This window comes from Orbicella faveolata, unplaced genomic scaffold, assembly GCF_042242905.1.
Source record: "Orbicella faveolata isolate gen_17 unplaced genomic scaffold, um_ofav_v1 contig_24, whole genome shotgun sequence".
NCBI lineage: Eukaryota > Metazoa > Cnidaria > Anthozoa > Scleractinia > Merulinidae > Orbicella > Orbicella faveolata.
Window position 1 is genome coordinate 30,007,648 of NW_028301552.1, and position 16,957 is coordinate 30,024,604.

Here is a 16,957-nt window from a genome sequence, read left to right on the forward strand (position 1 = left end):
AACACAAGTAAACAGGATTGTTTAGATTGGAAACTCATAGTGGAACTGAGAAATTTACCTGTAAATTCCTTGAATCTAAATCTGGCATCTAACTTGCATGTCAAAATGGCAGTTAGAATTGACCTTCTTGAATTCAAACGATTAAAACCTTACTTGTCTTCAAAAAAGGAAAAACAACGCACTGTCGGATTATAAAACTGATGGAATAACTGCCATAATAAAAGAGAGAGAGAGAGAGAAAAGAAAAACAAAACAAAAATTAGAAAATATTGCGAATACAATATTCTAATTATAAGAAGGACACTATGCTATATTTATAACATTGTTCTATTATTACATAATCCTCAGTTGACATTTACATCGTGCAAGGAATTTAATGACTTCTCAGTTTAGTCTGTTAGATTTCTGCGAATTATACAGAAAATAACCTAAATTGTTCAGCCTCCGACCTGTTGAGATTGTTAATAGTTTATGTTAATTCTATCTGCAATATTTCTTTATTTTTTCACAGTGCGCACAATTAGCGCAAGAGTGCTAAATACTCCTTTTCTTTGGCCATCGTAGCTTGATAAGAAATAACACGCAAACTACGGTGATAAACATGGCAATGAAACGCATGTTAAAAAACAAAGTTCATTTACTTGACGTTTCGTATGTTTAAACATACATCTTCTGAAGTGACTGTTAGGAATAGAAGTAACAACTAAATTTCAGTTTAAAATAAGTAACTAATTAACAATTACAATAACAGAAGCTGAGAAAAATTTGCATATAAACAATGCAAACTACTAAAGATAAAGCTTTTCGCTGCTTAAAATATCATTTAGGGTGGGTTTTAATTCCCTTATTAGCAGAGTCTCTTTTATCTTGCAATTTGTGTATCTGTCCGACCTTTTGCTAATATATCAAAGTTGTCCCATTTGAAGTTGTGACCAGTTGACTAGTCTCCTCCGCAGCCGTTATAAGGGTCGTCACGCGTGGGGGAGAAGCGTTGCGTGACGACCCTAATAACGGCTGCGAAGGAGACTACCAGTTGACGTGACGTGGTCTGCAATAGCACAAGGATGACAGCTACTCGTGATCGATTTAAAATGTTCAGTTTTTCTGTCATGCAATCTATACGTTTTGTTTTTCCAATGTAGAAATCCTGGCATGCAGTCCCAACAACTAGCCTTATGCATAACTTTTGACAGTTGGGAACGGTTGATCCTATCTTTGTAGGGAAATAAAGACTTGATGCGATAAGCGCTTTGGAAAATAACCCTAAGATTAATGCAGCCATAAAACTTATTAATGCAGGTCTTCAGTTGTTTGGTAACAATTTTGCTTTGTACGCCTAAATAAGGTAGAACTAAGATTATTTCCTTTTTAGGGACTGTGGTGGTTGGATTCTTCGATTTGCGTTGCTACCTGTTAATGTTGTAACTGATAACACCCGCAGGTTGCCCTTTTCGCCCGATTGTTTCCTCAATTAACACTTACAACTACAATTTGGCATCATATCTTGCGCGTATACTTCAACCCATCTCCATGAATGAATTCACGATCAAGGACTCGTTTAGTTTTTCGGACAGGGCCAAGACGTATAACCATAACAATGGCCGAATTTATACTAGAGACAAATTATCCTTCTAGACGGATTATCCGTCAGACGGATAATTCGTCTGAGTATAAATCCTAAGACGAATTTTGACGAATATTTTGTCTACATATACGTTACGCGTTACGCGTGTTACACGACGGATGTTTTGGTGTTGAGCCGAGTGGAAGCTTGACGAGAGATCAAAAACAATATGGCGGCACTCGTAGTGTTGCTGACAAACAATATGGCGGCACTTGTAGTGTTGCTGACAAACAAATGGCGAAGAAAAGCATTAGACTGGCGGTGTATCAGAGACGAACATCCTCTGTGAAGCGTATGCCTGAGCTGGAGAATAACTTAATGAACTTCATGTTACCCTTTTCTCTTTCTAATCTCGCTCAAGATAGGAAAACACGAAGTGGAGATGAGATAAGAAACAAGAAATGTTGGGAAGACGGCCTTCAAAACTGGTCGGAGTCGCAGTTCAAGAAAAGACTTCGAGTTAATCGAGACACCGTTCATTTTATTCTTGGAGAAATTGAAGATTTAATATAGAAACCAGTTCTTCTCATGCGGAAACTTCGTCAAAAAACAGTCTACGTTTCCGTCTAGATATAAATTTAGAGACGGATTATCCGTCTAAGACGATTCATCCGTCTGTTCGTGTGTCTTGAAGACGTGCTGACAGACGAATCAGACTCGGACGAGTTTTGCTGCATAATTCGTCTTCGTACCGAATTTATATTTGGACGAATTATCGTCTCTGACGGATAATTCGTCTCTAGTATAAATTCGGCCAATGAAATGATGTGCTCGTTTGACGTTAGTTCATTGTTTACAAACGTTCCACTTGATGAGACAGTACAAACTGTATGCCCTCCCCGATCCACCAAAACTGCTCCGCTCAGTCTTGAAAGTTCTGCTGGAGTTTGCCATAAAGAAGAGTCATTTCATATTTGATGGCGAGTACTATGACCAAATTGATGGTGTGGCTATGGGCTCTCCTTTAGGTCTTGTTTTGGCCAATATCTTTATGTGCCATTTTGAAGAAAAATGGGTTCGTAATAACAACGCTCGCCCTTCCATTTGGTTTCGATACGTTGGCGATACTTTCACCTTGTTCGACAGTAAAAACACAGCAACTCAGTTTCTACACTACCTCAATAACTGACACGCAAGTATTAAATTCACCGTTAAATTTGAAGATAACAGTACAATCCCTTTCCTGGACATTCTCATCAAACGCCACAGTCATACTTTCTCAACATCTATTTACCGAAAGAAGACCTTTACTAGCCTGTACACAAAATGGGACTTCTTCACACCTAGGAAATGCAAAGTAAACCTCATCAGAACTCTCGCTTTTCGTTGTTTCCGCATTTGTTCGTCACCTTCTCTTTTGCGCTCTTGTTTGAATGAACTGAGGAAGTTGTTGTTACAAAATGGATACCCTACGGGTGTTATCAATTACAACATTAATGATGTTCTGAACAGGCAGCAACGCAAACCGAAGAATCCAACCACCACAGTCCCTAAAAAGGAAATAATCTTAGTTCTACCTTATTTAGGCGTACAAAGCAAAATTGTTACCAAACAACTGAAGACCTCCATTAATAAGTTTTATGGCTGCATTAATCTCAAGGGTTATTTTCCAAAGCGCTTATCGCATCAAGTCTTTACTTCCGTACTAAGATAGGATCAAACGTTCCCAACTGTCAAAAGTTATGTATAAGGCTAGTTGTTGGGACTGCCAGGATTTCTACATTGGAAAAACAAAACGTAGATTGCATGACAGAAAAACTAAACATTTTAAATCGATCAGGAGTAGCTGTCATGCTTCTGCTATTGCAGACCACGTCACGTCAACTGGTAGTCTCCTTCGCAGCCGTTATTAGGGTCGTCACGCAACGCTTCTCCCCCACGCGTGACGACCCTTATAACGGCTGCGGAGGAGACTAGTCAACTGGTCACAACTTCAAATGGGACAACTTTGATATATTAGCAAAAGGTCGGACAGATACACACTGCAAGATAAAAGAGACTCTGCTAATAAGGGAATTAAAACCCACCCTAAATGATAACGTAAGCAGCGAAAAGCTTTATCTTTATTAGTTTGCATTGTTTATATGCAAATTTTTCTCAGCTTCTGTTATTGTAATTGTTAATTAGTTATTTATTTTAAATTGAAATTTAGTTGTTACTTCTATTCCTAACGGTCACTTCTGAAAATGTATGTTGAAACATACGAAACGTCAAGTAAATGGTCTATTGTCTGAGATTGCTTCGCATTTCCTTCATAGAAAGTGTCATCTAATCAATTGATTACAATTATTTAGAGAGGAAGCCACAACAGCCTCCGCTGGTTTTCATGCAGGTCCTCAATCCCGCCGAACTAGAATTTGGAGATTTTGGTTTTTCAAGAGGGAGCCGATAACTACAATTCCCGAAGAAAAACTGTCGGAGCAAAGCGAGAACCAACAACAGACTCAACCCACATGTGGCACCGGGCCGGTATCATTCTCGTCCTCAGAGCCCACGATCCTTCTGGCCTACGGCAGAGATCGCGAGCTCTGGGCGCACCCGCTTTTCTGAGCATGCGCAGAGTATTCGTTTCGTATTCTCAGCCAATCAGATTTGCTAGATTTGACGGGAAGTCCGTGAATCGCGGACTTCCGGTGTTGGACCAGGCCAGAGCTCTCGATCCCTGCCGCAGGCCAGAAGGATGGTGAGCTCTAGGGACGAGAATGGGCCGGTATGGAACCCAGTCAACATTGGTGGGAGGCAAGCGCTCTCACCACTGCGCTCCATGGAAGCTTAAGGCCTTGAGCAATCTTCCGAAATTCTCCTTTGATTTTCTGTATTCTTCACATGTTTGTTCGGTAATTTTGTTAAGTCTCAAATATCGGCGGGTATGCTTGGCAATCTTCGTACGATCTTGGGTGATCATGATCTTCTGAAACTTTTGAAGGATTCCGAAAAATCTTCGGAAACTTTCCGGTGTTTTCATTCACTCTATGAAAAATCTCTGATGATGTTCGACTTCGGATGATCCCGTACGAGCGAATATTTTCCCGCCTGCTGGTCGCGCAAAAATTGGGGCGAGAGCAAAAACTCGACGAAAGGGGTTGGCAACCATTTCGTTCTCACGGGAAGGATTGGTACGCGGACTTCGATAAAGTTGTATCACTTCTCTGATGGTCTGTACTTTATTCATGGCTTCCACCCTTTCATATGTCATAAATTTATTCATTCAATCGTTAATCTCTGCTCCAGTGTTATAAGGACACACAAGCGAAAAATCTGATCTCTTGATTTTGATGAGGAATTTCATAATTATCCAACCAAAACATAACGTCTTTTAGCAGCGTACCTGAAAAGACCTGATAACTTCTTGCTGACAAAGCGCGCCATGTAGTGGATCACGTGAATAAACATAGGAAACCTATCTAAAATAGCCATGGAAAGTCATACATTTCGACAGACACGGTGAGGTAATTTTTTAACATTGCCGCCGCACACTTCATATTCCGATAGATTCTCGTGTTTCAGCGATGTTGTCTCTCAGACTTCCGTTGACAACTCTTGATGTAAAAGTGTAACGTAACTACTGGTCACGCAGTAACTCATACGTTTAGTTCAGTCAGTGATTAAACTGGATTTTTGCAGGATAAGGTAATGTAAATACTACCCACACACTTTTTATCCCTAAAGATTTCTCTTGTTTCAGGACCTTTCAGCGATGTTGCTTCCCAAACGTCCGCTGTAACCCTTTGATGTAAAACCGAAATCCGTTGAGTGTTGCGTGACCACTAGTTACGAAATACATAACAAGTTGTGTGCTGACACTGGATATATGCACTGTGACCAAAACCACACCTCTCATTTTGAACTCGACTGTACTACGGTTATCCCTGTACTACGAACCAGAAGCAAAATGAGAGCCGCACTCTTCTTAGTTGCAATCTTGCTCGCAGTAGCAACAGTTTCCTCCAAGTCAATCAGCTACGGAAATTGCACAGCGCCGGGCACCACACCAGAAAATGGAGAAATCAGCGCCATCGATGTGATTCCCTGCGACGAAGACCCCTGTGTCCTCAAACGAGGAGGAAATACGACCGTCATACTTCATCCCGCACGAAGTTGTCACAGCCTCCAAGGTTTACGCATGGGTTTTCTTAGGATTTGAGCCCTTTGCTCTACCCGTTCCGAGCTCTGATGCTTGCCAAGGACACGGGTTGACTTGCCCGCTCAAGAGCGGAAGCCAGGTGGAATTTGTGTACGCTATGTTCATCTCGGAGGATTTTCCAACCGGTTCGTTGAAGCTGGATGCGGGTTTGAACGATCAGAATGGCAAATCTATAATCTGCGGTAAAGTTGCGTTGGAGCTGGTGTGAGCTTTAATGAATGTTAAGAACGATTTTGTGTGACAACTCAGTATTGATCGTATTTTTTTTAACCTTGTGAATTGTTATTTTGAAACTGAAATGTTTGCTATCCTGCTCTCGTTGTCAAAATGAAGGAAATAAAAAATGTGTTTCAGCCCTTACTGTAACTTGTGACTACAGTTTTTTCGGTTTTGGGTTGAGTCGGGGAGAGCTGAGATTGCGTGACGAAAGAAAATAACGCAACAGTTAATTGAGGTCCAAATTCGCTCTTAGCTGCTCTTCAACGTAGCCAGATTAGCATTCCGGAATATCCCGATAAATTAGGACATCTGTGATGTCACGAAACTCACGTTTCAACCGATGAGAATGCGTGTTTTGGTTGGAGTGTTGTGTTTCAAAACAAACCAAGAGATTCAAGATGGCGGACAAAGAGAGTCGCGAGTACTTTCCAATGCCATGAATGCGGACCTTCAGGAGGTATAGATTTATCTCGAATTGAGTTAAATACTGTCCAAATTATAAAATAAAAGGAAAGTTTGGGTTCCCGTTCCATGTCACAGACAATTCTGCCCAGATAACGATTATCCTCGGACCGAAGGAAGCACCACTGAACGAAATGGGGGCCACGTTTGACGAGCTGCTGTTATCATTCATTGGAAAGAGACCGTACAATCGGTAAGCAACTTTACTCTGCATTTTTCTAAGCACAGAAATGATCGATATGAGAATTGAGGCTTTCCTCTTATCTAAGGATTATCGGGCCGAAATCGACAGCACGCGCGTGTTGTTATATGCCACCAAAGATAAATTGTAGATAACCGAAATGTTATACGTTTTGGCTAAATTGAGGAAATGAAATCATCATTAAACAAATTTCACGAGTGAGAAATTCTTGTTTTTTTATACAAAATAAACTAAGCTCGAAAAAATGTATCCAAAATTTTAGTGTCGTCAGATGCAGGGATAGTCAAAAATTCTGTCATTATGTTCTTTGTAAATCTGAAATTTCTCCATTTTGGTATTTATTTCAAATATTTCTTGTATCTATTTGTTACTGTGCTAAAAGATATCATGTCTGATTTCCACATTTAAATTATGAAAACTTACATATAATTGCTGACTTTCACAAGTTAGTTACCCAAAAATATCAAAATATAATTCCTGGACAGGTTGACAAGGGAGCATTCACAATCCATCCACATGTCCCAAGGTTTTATTATATATTTATTTAAAGTATACAAAACAACTTCAGTCTTGAAAGTGAAATTCATTTTATTTTATTCACTCTTTTGGTACTCTCGACCTTGAATTTGCCTCTTGGCAGAATGCAGGACCTGAAACAAATCACAAGCGCTTAGAAGATTATTACATTGCTTACAGATGTCAATATTATTACAATGTATTTTTCGTTTTAACATATGAATTTATTTTGAATGTAGTTACCACATTAGTCTCATTGAATAAGAGATTGCCCTCAAGTGGTCTGATAACTCTTATGTTTTCTATTTTTTATTACATATTCTTAACCAAGCTGATATGTTTCCTGTTCACAGCCAATTAATGTTTTGCATTAGTTTCACAATTAGTGATGTTCAACACTCGACACTACATTCTAAACTCTCGTACCTTTTCAGTCTTTGCGTTCATAAAAATTATTTTGCAAAAACATTACTTTCTGGTACATTCAAGCTTCATGGGGAGGTGAAAAGAATCATCATCTACTAGGAACGGCTGCTGTGTGTATAGTTTTTAAACAATGCCAAAAAAAAAAAAGAGTACAATCCCCCCTACAAACCTTAACTTACATGTTTTCATGGCCCTCAACGTCTGGTAAATGAGCACAAACAATCTCTCTACCCTTTGTGCCATTCCTTGGGATACTGATAGCATCCATTTACAGGGAATCACTGTGTTGAAAGCTGAACTTTCTAGACTAGCCGTTTTGTACTAGAGATTGGACGTGACATTGCGTGACAAGCCGAACATTCTAGATAAGTCGTTTTGTATTGCTTCGTAACCCGGATGTGACGTTGCACGAATTGTTGTACCCCCCTATAGGGGTTGTAGAAACATGTGCTCGAAGAATAAATGTGGAGTCCAAACATGGTGACCCGCGACGTGTTTGATCGCTAGCCTCGAGTTGTTGTTTGCTTTCGTTTGTCGCCAACGCCGATCGAAATGAAGACGAAACAAATTGATCAGCTGAAGAGAGCTCGCACTGGGTTGAGAGACTGGATGAAAAGAGATTTTGACGCTGTTAGAAAAATGGTTGAGTCCGACTCGCCTGAAATTGCTCGCGTGGAAGAAAAACTCGATTCGATTGTTACGAGATTGCAGAAAGCCGAGGATCTGCAGATGGAAATCGAGAAGCTCTTGGACGATGACTCGCAAGTGGGAGATGAAGTGGACGCCCAAGGACCATGGTTCGATATGGTAAGAGAACGAATTCATAATGTGAAATTATGGTTAAAAAACAGCCAAAAGCAAAATACAAGTGAGAAGCCTGAACCCATTGCACCATCACCAAAACATACGTCAAGTGCGCCTAAAATGAAGTTGCCAAAAACCGACGTTAGGAAATTCTCGGGCGATGTGTTGGACTGGCCAGAATTTTGGGACGTTTTCAGAGTAGCAATACATGATAACGTTGAAATACCTACTGTGCAGAGGTTTGTTTACTTAAAGTCCCTGCTATATGGCGAAGCCGCAGGATACATTGCAAACATCAAAACTGAAGAGGCAAACTATGAAGTTGCTGTACAACGCTTGACATCAAGCTATGGCAAGGATGAAGTGCAAAAAACTCGCCTAATGACTAAACTAGCAGAAATGAAAGCACTTGAACAATCCAATAAAGCTATGAGAGATGCATTGGATGAGCTTTGTACAACTGTGCGAGCGCTTGAAGTACAAGGAGTTACTACTGAACAATATGGAACCCTTTTGATGCCTTTGATTGAATCAAAACTTCCCAAGGATTGGAGATTGGTGTGGGCCCGAGAAAAAGCTGGCTTATCAAAGGAGGATGTAACATTCTCGAAGCTGTTGAAATTTTTGGAACGGGAACTGGAAATTCGAGAGAGTGCTGACCAGACTGTTGAGATAGAACAGCCATCTAAACACCACCAGTCTATCGAAAAGGAAAAACCTTTGTTGCCAACTGCATCTGGTTTAATGGCTAAATCTGTAACCTGTTCCTTCTGCAAGGGTCCACATAGTCCTAAACAGTGCTCTGTACCTATGTCAGTTGATGATCGCTTTAAGAAAGTGAAGAAAATAAGGGCTTGCTTTCGTTGTGCTCGAAGTGGACACCGGATGACTGCATGCAGGTTTCGAAAACCATGCCCGTGTGGATGAGGATCCCATATCCCTCAGCTATGCAAGACTCGCGGAGTGAAAATTCCAGAAGTTCAAAACCCCACTCCAAGTACGGGTAGCCCACCAAACCACCCAAGTTGGAATCCTGCTGCCCCTCCTTATACACCAGCTAACCAGAGTCATTTGCCACCGTTATCTCAACCTCCAACAGCTGCTGTAATGTCTTCCGCTAAGAATGCTGACATCAAAACTGCTGGCGTGATGATGAGAACTGTGTGTGTTGTTATTGGGGCTGTGGCTGTAAGAGCATTGTGTGACACTGGGGCCACTTTTACAATGATGTCATCATCTTTGGCTGCAAATATACCAAAGAGAGTTGTTGGAAAACGTCATTTGCGGATTGAGACACTTGGAGATGTGCTGGAAGGCGAATTCGATGTTGTTGAGGTGACTGCAAGAGGAATAAACCTTCCAAATACCTTTACCTTCCAAGCTGTAGTGATGGATGAGTTGTCTGGTGTCTTTGAGAGGGTGGAGCCCGAGTCCTATCGAGCCCTTCAAGAGGTTGTTGTTGGTTGTCCAGTCCTTGCTGATCTCGCTGGCCCTGGTACAGATAGTATTGGTATTGTGTTTGGAGAAGATTGCTATGACACCATTGTCCAAGGTATGACAATTAAATTGAGGAATGGTCTCAAAGGAACACCGACAATTTTTGGGTGGGTCCTTCATGGTGGAAGTGGATCCATTCCATTTGCGGGTGTGGCTGCCAGAGCTCATGTCCATGCGTTTCGGGCCTCTGTTCATGAACAACTGCAGAACTTTTGGACTTTGGACCACCTTGGTGTTGCACAGGAGGAAGTGTTGGAACGAGACCTTGAGCTGGAGGTAAAGAATGCTATCCAACGCAACGAATCTGGGAAGTATGTTGTGTCGTGGCCTTGGAAACCTCAAGCCCGAAAGCATTTAGCACTTAACAAGGCCCTTTGTGAAACAAGGCTTCGTCGCATGGTGAGAAAGTTGACGCCTGAAGAGTACAAAGCATATGACATTCATTTAAAAACACTCCTCGAAGAGGGTCACATTGAGCTGTTACCAGAAGCCTGCATTCCTCAGTCCTATCTTCCACATCGAGGAGTTGTTAAGCTTGATCGGGAGACAACTAAACTGCGTATTGTGCATGATTCCTCAGCTAAGTCTGAAGGAGGCCTTTCTCTTAATGATGCCCTTGAGAAAGGACCAAACTTGTTACCGCTGTTGTGGGGCATACTTCTCCGTTTCAGAATTGGCAAAGTCGGTGTTGTAGGTGATCTTGAAAAGGCATTTCTGCAGCTGTCGCTTCGTGAGGAGGACCGCAAGGGGAGATTGAGGTGTACAGATACAAAATGTTTTCTTTGGTGCCAAATCATCACCATTTCTGCTGCAAGTAGTCCTGAAACAGCATTTAGAGAGTTTCATCAGTGAATCACAAATGGCTTCCCAGCTTCTTCGCAACCTTTACATGGATGATCCAGTGAACTCAATGGAGAACACTGAGGAAGCAAGGGAGTTCTGGCACGAAGCAGTGCGTATCTTTAAAGATGGTGGCTTTAACCTGCGGAAATTTCGGTCCAACGATCAAAATCTGTTCCACGAGTTTTCAGACAGCCAAGTGCAGCAACTTCACAAAGTACTTGGGATTAGTTGGGACTTAAAATCTGATGAACTTCTTCCACTTGTTGATCTGGAAGTTATGGTACCCAAGAAACTTACGAAGCGAGAAGTGTTGTCCTGTCTGTCTAAGATTTACGACCCATGTGGGCTAGTGAGCCCGGCTGTCACTCCACTGAAGATTATTGTCCAAGACTGTTGGAAAGAGAAGCTCGGATGGGATGAGGAAGTTAACCCGGATTTGCGTAGGCGTGTTGAAGAAGTATTGAAAGGGTTGTCAGGAGGAAACCATCTGAGAGTAAACTGATGGTTGGGAATAACACCCTCTCAGTGCAAGGACACAAAGCTGTCACTTCACGTTTTCTGTGACGCCTCCTCTAGAGCCTATGCTGCGGCAGCCTACATTCGTGTTGCAGATACAAATGGAGACGTAACAGTGAATCTTGTTGCTTCGAAATGTCGACTTGCCCCACCGAACGGAGACACGATACCTCGCCTTGAACTTCTTGGTGCCTTACTAGGAGCTCGACTTCTCAATTCACTGAGATTGGAGTACAGCGATGTCTTTAAGATTGATGATGAATTCCTTTGGACAGATGCCAGTGTTGCTCCCTCGTGGATAAGTCAGGGACCGCGTGTGGGTGGAGTGTTTGTCGCTAACCGTGTGGAAGAGATTACTGCTGTCGGTGGAGTGTGGTCGTGGGTTCCCACAGATGAAAACCCTGCGGACTTACCTACTCGGGGTATGACGGTAGCTCAGTTGTCTGACTCCAAGATTTGGTGGAGCGGCCCGGAATGGTTGAAACGACCTGAGGCAGAATGGCCGAAGCACCCAAAGAATGACACAGATGCTGCATTGCTGATGATGGCCGTAGCTGATAACCAAGAACCGAAATATGTGGAGGAAATTGTTGACCCAACCCGAACGAGCAAGTACCTTCGCACTTTGAGAAGTGTAGCTTGGATGGTACATTGGCGCAAGTCTCCTAAAAGCACCCAAAATATGCTGACCTCAGAAGAGTTGCAATATGCCAAAATGGTCATCCTGAAACAAGTGCAAAGGAAGTTTTTCTGGAGGGAATTAGAGTCAATGGAAAATAGCCAACCAGTTTACCGCCAGTCTAGTCTGCGGTCCTTACACCCGTTTTTGGAAGGAGGATTAATCAGGATGGGGGGTCGTTTGCAACAAGTGGAAGCGACCTTTGAGGAACTCCATCCAGTGCTGGTTAAGAAGTGTGGTGTTGTCAACCAATTGGTGCTTCATATTCACGAACAAATGCAACACGCTGGTACTGCAACAGTTATTTCGGAACTGAGACGCCAAGGGATTTGGATCCTGCGCTCTAAGAAATCAGTCTCATCAGTGATACGGAAGTGCAGGAAATGTAGCAGGTTCTTGGCGGCTCGTGCACCTGAACAGACACCTCCTTTCCCTAGGTGTCGTGTAACTTGCAAGCGTCCCTTTGAAACAACCGGCATGGATCTAGGAGGACCGTTATACCTGAAGGATAACAGTAAGGTCTGGTTCGTAGTATTTACCTGAATGTCAGTTAGAGCCATTCATTTGGAACTTGTGACGTCGTTGTCTGTAGAAGCGTTGACTCAGGCACCGCAGAGATTTATGAACAGAAGAGGTGTCCCACAGTTGTGCATAAGTGATCACGGATCAAACTTTGTGGCGGCAGCTAAGTGGGTTAAAGAGAAGAATCTTGACATGAAGTGGCAATTTGTGGTGGAACGCGGACCTTGGTGGGGAGGAGCCTGGGAGAGGTTAGTGGGCATTGTTAAAGGCCTGCTACGTCGCTCGTTGGGCCATGATGTGCTTTCCTGGGAGGAATTAGTAACCGCTCTAACCGAGGTGGAGAAAGTCATCAACAGCCGGCCTATCACTTACTTGTGGGAGTCGAGCAATCCTGATGGTGGTGTTCCTATCCCTTTGTGTCCTGAAAAGTTCCTGTTGCCACCGCGAGAAGACATCAAGGAAGAAGAAAGAGAACTAAACATCTCTGATGAATTTCAACGGAGAAAAAAGTGGCTGTCCTCCATGAATGACATATGGAAGAAAGAATACTTGCATCAAGTGCTGGGTTTACAAGGGGAAGTTTGGAAGACTCAGCCAAATCCTTTAAAAGAAGGAGAAGTTGTCCTTGTAGCTGATGACAGAAAAAAACCGTCTAAATTGGAAGATGGGGGTTGTCCGGCAGCTCACTCTTGGCAGAGATGGAAGATGCCGTGCTGCGACTGTCCAGGTGAAGTCGGGACTGCTAACCCGACCAATTCGCAAACTGTACAAATTGGAGCTCTGTGCTGAATCTGACAATCTCCCACCCATTACAAGCTCACCAGAGAGTACTGAACAAGATGGTGGGATGTTAGACGGCGAGGCCGAGACGATGGAGGATGAAGATGAAGAAGCTGAACCTGAAGTCACCCTTCCACAGAGGACTCGGAGAGGAAGAGAGATTGTTCGTCCAAGTCGATATAAGGACTGACCAAGTCGCTATAAGGACTGACTAAGTCGCTTTAAGGACTGACTAAGTTACTTTAAGGACTGATTAAGTCGCAACAGGCTACCGCAAGTTGCGAGGTGGAGGATGTTGAAAGCTGAACTTTCTAGACTAGCCGTTTTGTACTAGAGATCGGACGTGACATTGCGTTACAAGCCGAACATTCTAGATAAGTCGTTTTGTATTGCTTTGTAACCCGGATGTGACGTTGCACGAATTGTTGTACCCCCTTATAGGGGTTGTAGAAACATGTGCTCGAAGAATAAATGTGGAGTCCAAACACACTGCACTACCCCTGGCCTGTCTGTTTCGCTGCCACTTCTGTGCTGTAGGTGGTTTTCAACAGGCTGTTGGCTCTCCAGTGATAAAACTGGGGTGCACATTCGGTGAATCCACCAAGAGACCTCCCAAATTTGTTTAATTTCGTCCGCGTACTTAGCGACGTCTATTTCCTCTCTTTTCCCTTTGTTTTTCCCCCCAAAATTCGGCAAAGTGCCTCGAGCAGTCGAGTATGCTCTTCCATGTACTTATGAGAGAGAGATTGAAAACAACTGTCATAAAAATGAAGGAACGATGCATTACTCAAGCCTTATAACAACAGCGGTTTAGGTACACTTGTAACGCCTCCAATTCAAAGAGAGTTTTCAAAATATCGACGTTGTTTACAACCGTGTAATTTGGCATGATGAAACTTAAACAACACTAGAACCAGTAAAAAATATACACAGCTCAATGAAAAATACGTGAATACTAGAAAATAACGCGTACACTTTACTAACCTTAATATTTGGCCACAAAATCGCGTCTACATCGTCGCTTGACACCAAAAAAACTCAGTGATTAGAAGACAGTCAACGTTCTCCTACTACCAAAATGGCCGCTTATTCTCCTTCTCAACGTTTGGTCGCAAGTCCTGGATAATGCTGGCCAGACTCTATGCAAGACTGGAAACAACATACTTTCTTTGTCCGCATAAAAGGTCCGCCATTTTCCCTGCTAACAATAGCTTCATGACGTCATGAATGTCTTAATTTATCGCGATGTTCCGGACTGATTAGGTCAGATTGTTTCCAAGCGTTTCAGCGTCAGCAAGAGACTAAATTCAATATGGACGGATAACTATTAAGTCTTATTCATACCAGGTAACCCTCATGTCTAGAGATTACTTTGACAATCTGTTGCAAGCTTCATATACATTATAATCACACAGTTTATTTCCGGGTAAGGAGGTGTTTCTTTTCCTGCTCTCGTACCAGGCCAGGGTTGGAGATAGGAGGGGACGGGGTAAGGGTGCTTTGGTTCAGACTCCCATTGTTCGAGATATTCTTTTCTCTGTTTGTTTTCTTTGCATTGTCGGGTGATCGACTTTCATGAGCCATGGGGCGGGAGAAAAAGAAACAATCTACTAGCATGGCCTTTTAGCAGAGAACTGAGAGTAAACAAAGGATTTCAGAAGAAAGGAAATATCCTTCGCACACACACTTTTTTTAACAATTAAATATACTATAAAATTCAAAATACTGATATCACTGTTCTGTGTTGTTCATGTTTGACGACTACCACTCTATCAGTATCTCCTAAACTGCGCTTTTATTTTAAAACATTAAAACTATCATATTGAGATTACAGCGATAAACGCACCAGTCCGCTTTTTCACACGAACACATTTCACTGTTCTAAACAGACAACACAACGAAACAAGAAAATTCCGTGACAGACTGAATGTTCCCGTGAAAATTGCGTCTAATACACCACCTTTAAGTCGTTTCTAAGACTGTGCCAATGTTTTCACGGCAGGCGGTCTAGAAGTATTAAAACATTTCCAGCAATCAGCTGCTCCCCAGATCTTCCCCATCTTCAACCTGTTAGTTAGGTCACGCAAAGCGTAAGGAAAAGTTGCGTGACGTTCCAAACAATGGCTGCGCGGCAAACTGGCAAGATACTCGCTAAGTGAAGTTTGATAATTGACTAAGAACGACAAAGAAGTGCAGATGCATTCTAGTGGGATCTAAGAGGATTTTGCCATTTTGAAGCGAGAAACAAGTGGAATTAAAAGAATACAAACTATAAAACACACTTTTGTGAAGATCCTTGTTGAGGTACATAGATACTTTCTGCTTCATGTTGTCCAATCAGAAATGAGGATTACCATCCAGTTACAACTGGGGCACGTCGCAAAGATCGCGGGCTCAGTCTGGGAGACACGTTTTTACACAAATGCAGATTTTCTACAAGTGTAGGAAGAGTTTGTCATAATTCATTTGGTGTAGTAACGAACAAATGAGGAAAGACCTTCTGAAGAGAGCTGCTCCATAACATAACAAGGACTTTTCCTTACAATTGTACATCAGTACCCTTTGTCCCGAAAACGACAAACATTTTGCATGTGAGGTTCTTGTCTAGCCGAGCTCTTCGTTATTTTACTCAGAAATACTTAGGTAAGACCATGCGAAGCTCTTTACAAAGTGTTAATTTTCGTTCGCTTCCATTTCCTCAACTTCATTGACAATTGGTGATCCTTGTTCCTTCAGTTCACCCGCATCCTCAGTGCCAATTTTTTCTTCTTCTTCTTTGTCATCACTTTGTTCAGCTTCTTCCTCTTCCTTTTCTTCTTCTGGTGGCTGTGGAATGTTCGCCATGTACTAAAAAGAAACCGTGTCGCGTTAAATGTTTTAAGTTATAACATCACGAGTATTGGTTTTGTATTTGTTAAGCTCTAACGTGGTTAATAAAGAAAGAAATGAGTTAACGAAAGCAAAAAAATAAAAAAAGCTCGCACAAATGCACTAGTCAATCACAGCAAAGTAAACCACGCCATTTGCTCAACCAATCACCGAGGAGTAAAATCGGAACCAATCGTGGCTTAGCCTCACGCATTTCCCGCGCTTTGCACCGGTTGCGGTTTTGACTTTAAGCTCTGATAGCTTAATGGTTCACTGCGTTACTAAAATGCGTTGTGATTGGCCACATTCGAATTGAAAGCAGTCGAATCAAGCCTAAGACGGAATTTATTCGTTTTACAGTTAATCATACCTCTCTCTGAGCTCTCAGTGATTCAACGTAGTGACTGTAGTAGTCATATACAAAGCGATGCATCTGAGGCATATCCTGAACAATAAAAGGTCGTTCAGCTGGAGGAACTCCACGCTTGAAGACAATAAAAAAAAAAACTATCAGAAAGAAATGGAAATAAAAAGAGTTGTCGTGGAACTAACGTTCAAAATAAGAATAACGCAACAGCCCAGTACAGATCTGATCTTTCACTGTAGATCAGTCTGGTCTAAATTTCTGAAGGTTGATGAATCTTCTAGACGGAAAATGCATGGCTCGAACAAAAGTTGTTTTAGTAAGCATGGAAAGAAACCACTGATGGCAAATCAAAACAGTTGATAATCCGTAACAAATACTTCGGCGTCTTTCACAAAAACTAAAAGTTGAATCACGTTCACATTAACCTCTTGGCAGGCGTCAAAAAAAGGAAGGGGAGGGGGAGGAGAGGAGGAACTTCGGCAGAGTGG

At 42.2% G+C, this 16,957-nt stretch overlaps 4 protein-coding genes and 1 pseudogene across 4 annotated transcripts in view; 4 read left to right on the plus strand and 1 right to left on the minus strand.

Annotated features, from left to right (window-relative positions):
• The first annotated feature begins 5,439 nt into the window (after positions 1-5,439).
• LOC149111266 (NPC intracellular cholesterol transporter 2-like) lies at positions 5,440-6,134 on the plus strand (annotated as a pseudogene).
• Positions 6,135-8,145: 2,011 nt separating this feature from the next.
• On the plus strand, positions 8,146-10,746 carry LOC149111267 (uncharacterized). Its single transcript, XM_089292420.1, has 2 exons — positions 8,146-9,234; positions 9,343-10,746. Exons 1-2 carry the CDS (start codon positions 8,146-8,148, stop codon positions 10,744-10,746), a joined length of 2,493 nt encoding a protein of 830 aa, XP_089148546.1.
• A 7-nt stretch (positions 10,747-10,753) lies between these two features.
• Positions 10,754-12,475, plus strand: LOC149111268 (uncharacterized). The gene is made up of 2 exons (XM_089292421.1): positions 10,754-11,194; positions 11,264-12,475. The coding sequence occupies exons 1-2, from the start codon at positions 10,754-10,756 to the stop codon at positions 12,473-12,475; spliced, it is 1,653 nt and encodes a 550-aa protein (XP_089148547.1).
• LOC149111269 (uncharacterized) lies at positions 12,476-13,243 on the plus strand. Its single transcript, XM_089292422.1, has one exon. It carries the CDS (start codon positions 12,476-12,478, stop codon positions 13,241-13,243), a length of 768 nt encoding a protein of 255 aa, XP_089148548.1.
• Positions 13,244-15,012: 1,769 nt separating this feature from the next.
• Positions 15,013-16,957, minus strand: part of LOC110051845 (RNA helicase aquarius-like) — a 39,701-nt gene continuing 37,756 nt past the window's right edge. Inside the window, exons 52-53 of the mRNA XM_089290892.1 lie at positions 16,473-16,586; positions 15,013-16,081 (exon numbers count right to left, since the gene is read on the minus strand). Of these exons, the coding sequence (XP_089147018.1) occupies positions 15,908-16,081; positions 16,473-16,586 (288 nt within the window). The 3' untranslated portion in view covers positions 15,013-15,907. The remainder of the gene's footprint in view (positions 16,082-16,472; positions 16,587-16,957) is intronic.

Bases quoted from the DNA above. Each gene is read 5' to 3' on its own strand.
- LOC149111267 (XM_089292420.1), top strand. From the start codon at position 8,146: ATGAAGACGAAACAAATTGATCAGCTGAAGAGAGCTCGCACTGGGTTG. The intron at 9,235-9,342 runs GTGAAGAAAATA...CATATCCCTCAG, and splicing joins TTGATGATCGCTTTAAGAAA to CTATGCAAGACTCGCGGAGT.
- LOC149111269 (XM_089292422.1), top strand. From the start codon at position 12,476: ATGTCAGTTAGAGCCATTCATTTGGAACTTGTGACGTCGTTGTCTGTA.
- LOC149111268 (XM_089292421.1), top strand. From the start codon at position 10,754: ATGGCTTCCCAGCTTCTTCGCAACCTTTACATGGATGATCCAGTGAAC. The intron at 11,195-11,263 runs GTATTGAAAGGG...ACACCCTCTCAG, and splicing joins TGCGTAGGCGTGTTGAAGAA to TGCAAGGACACAAAGCTGTC.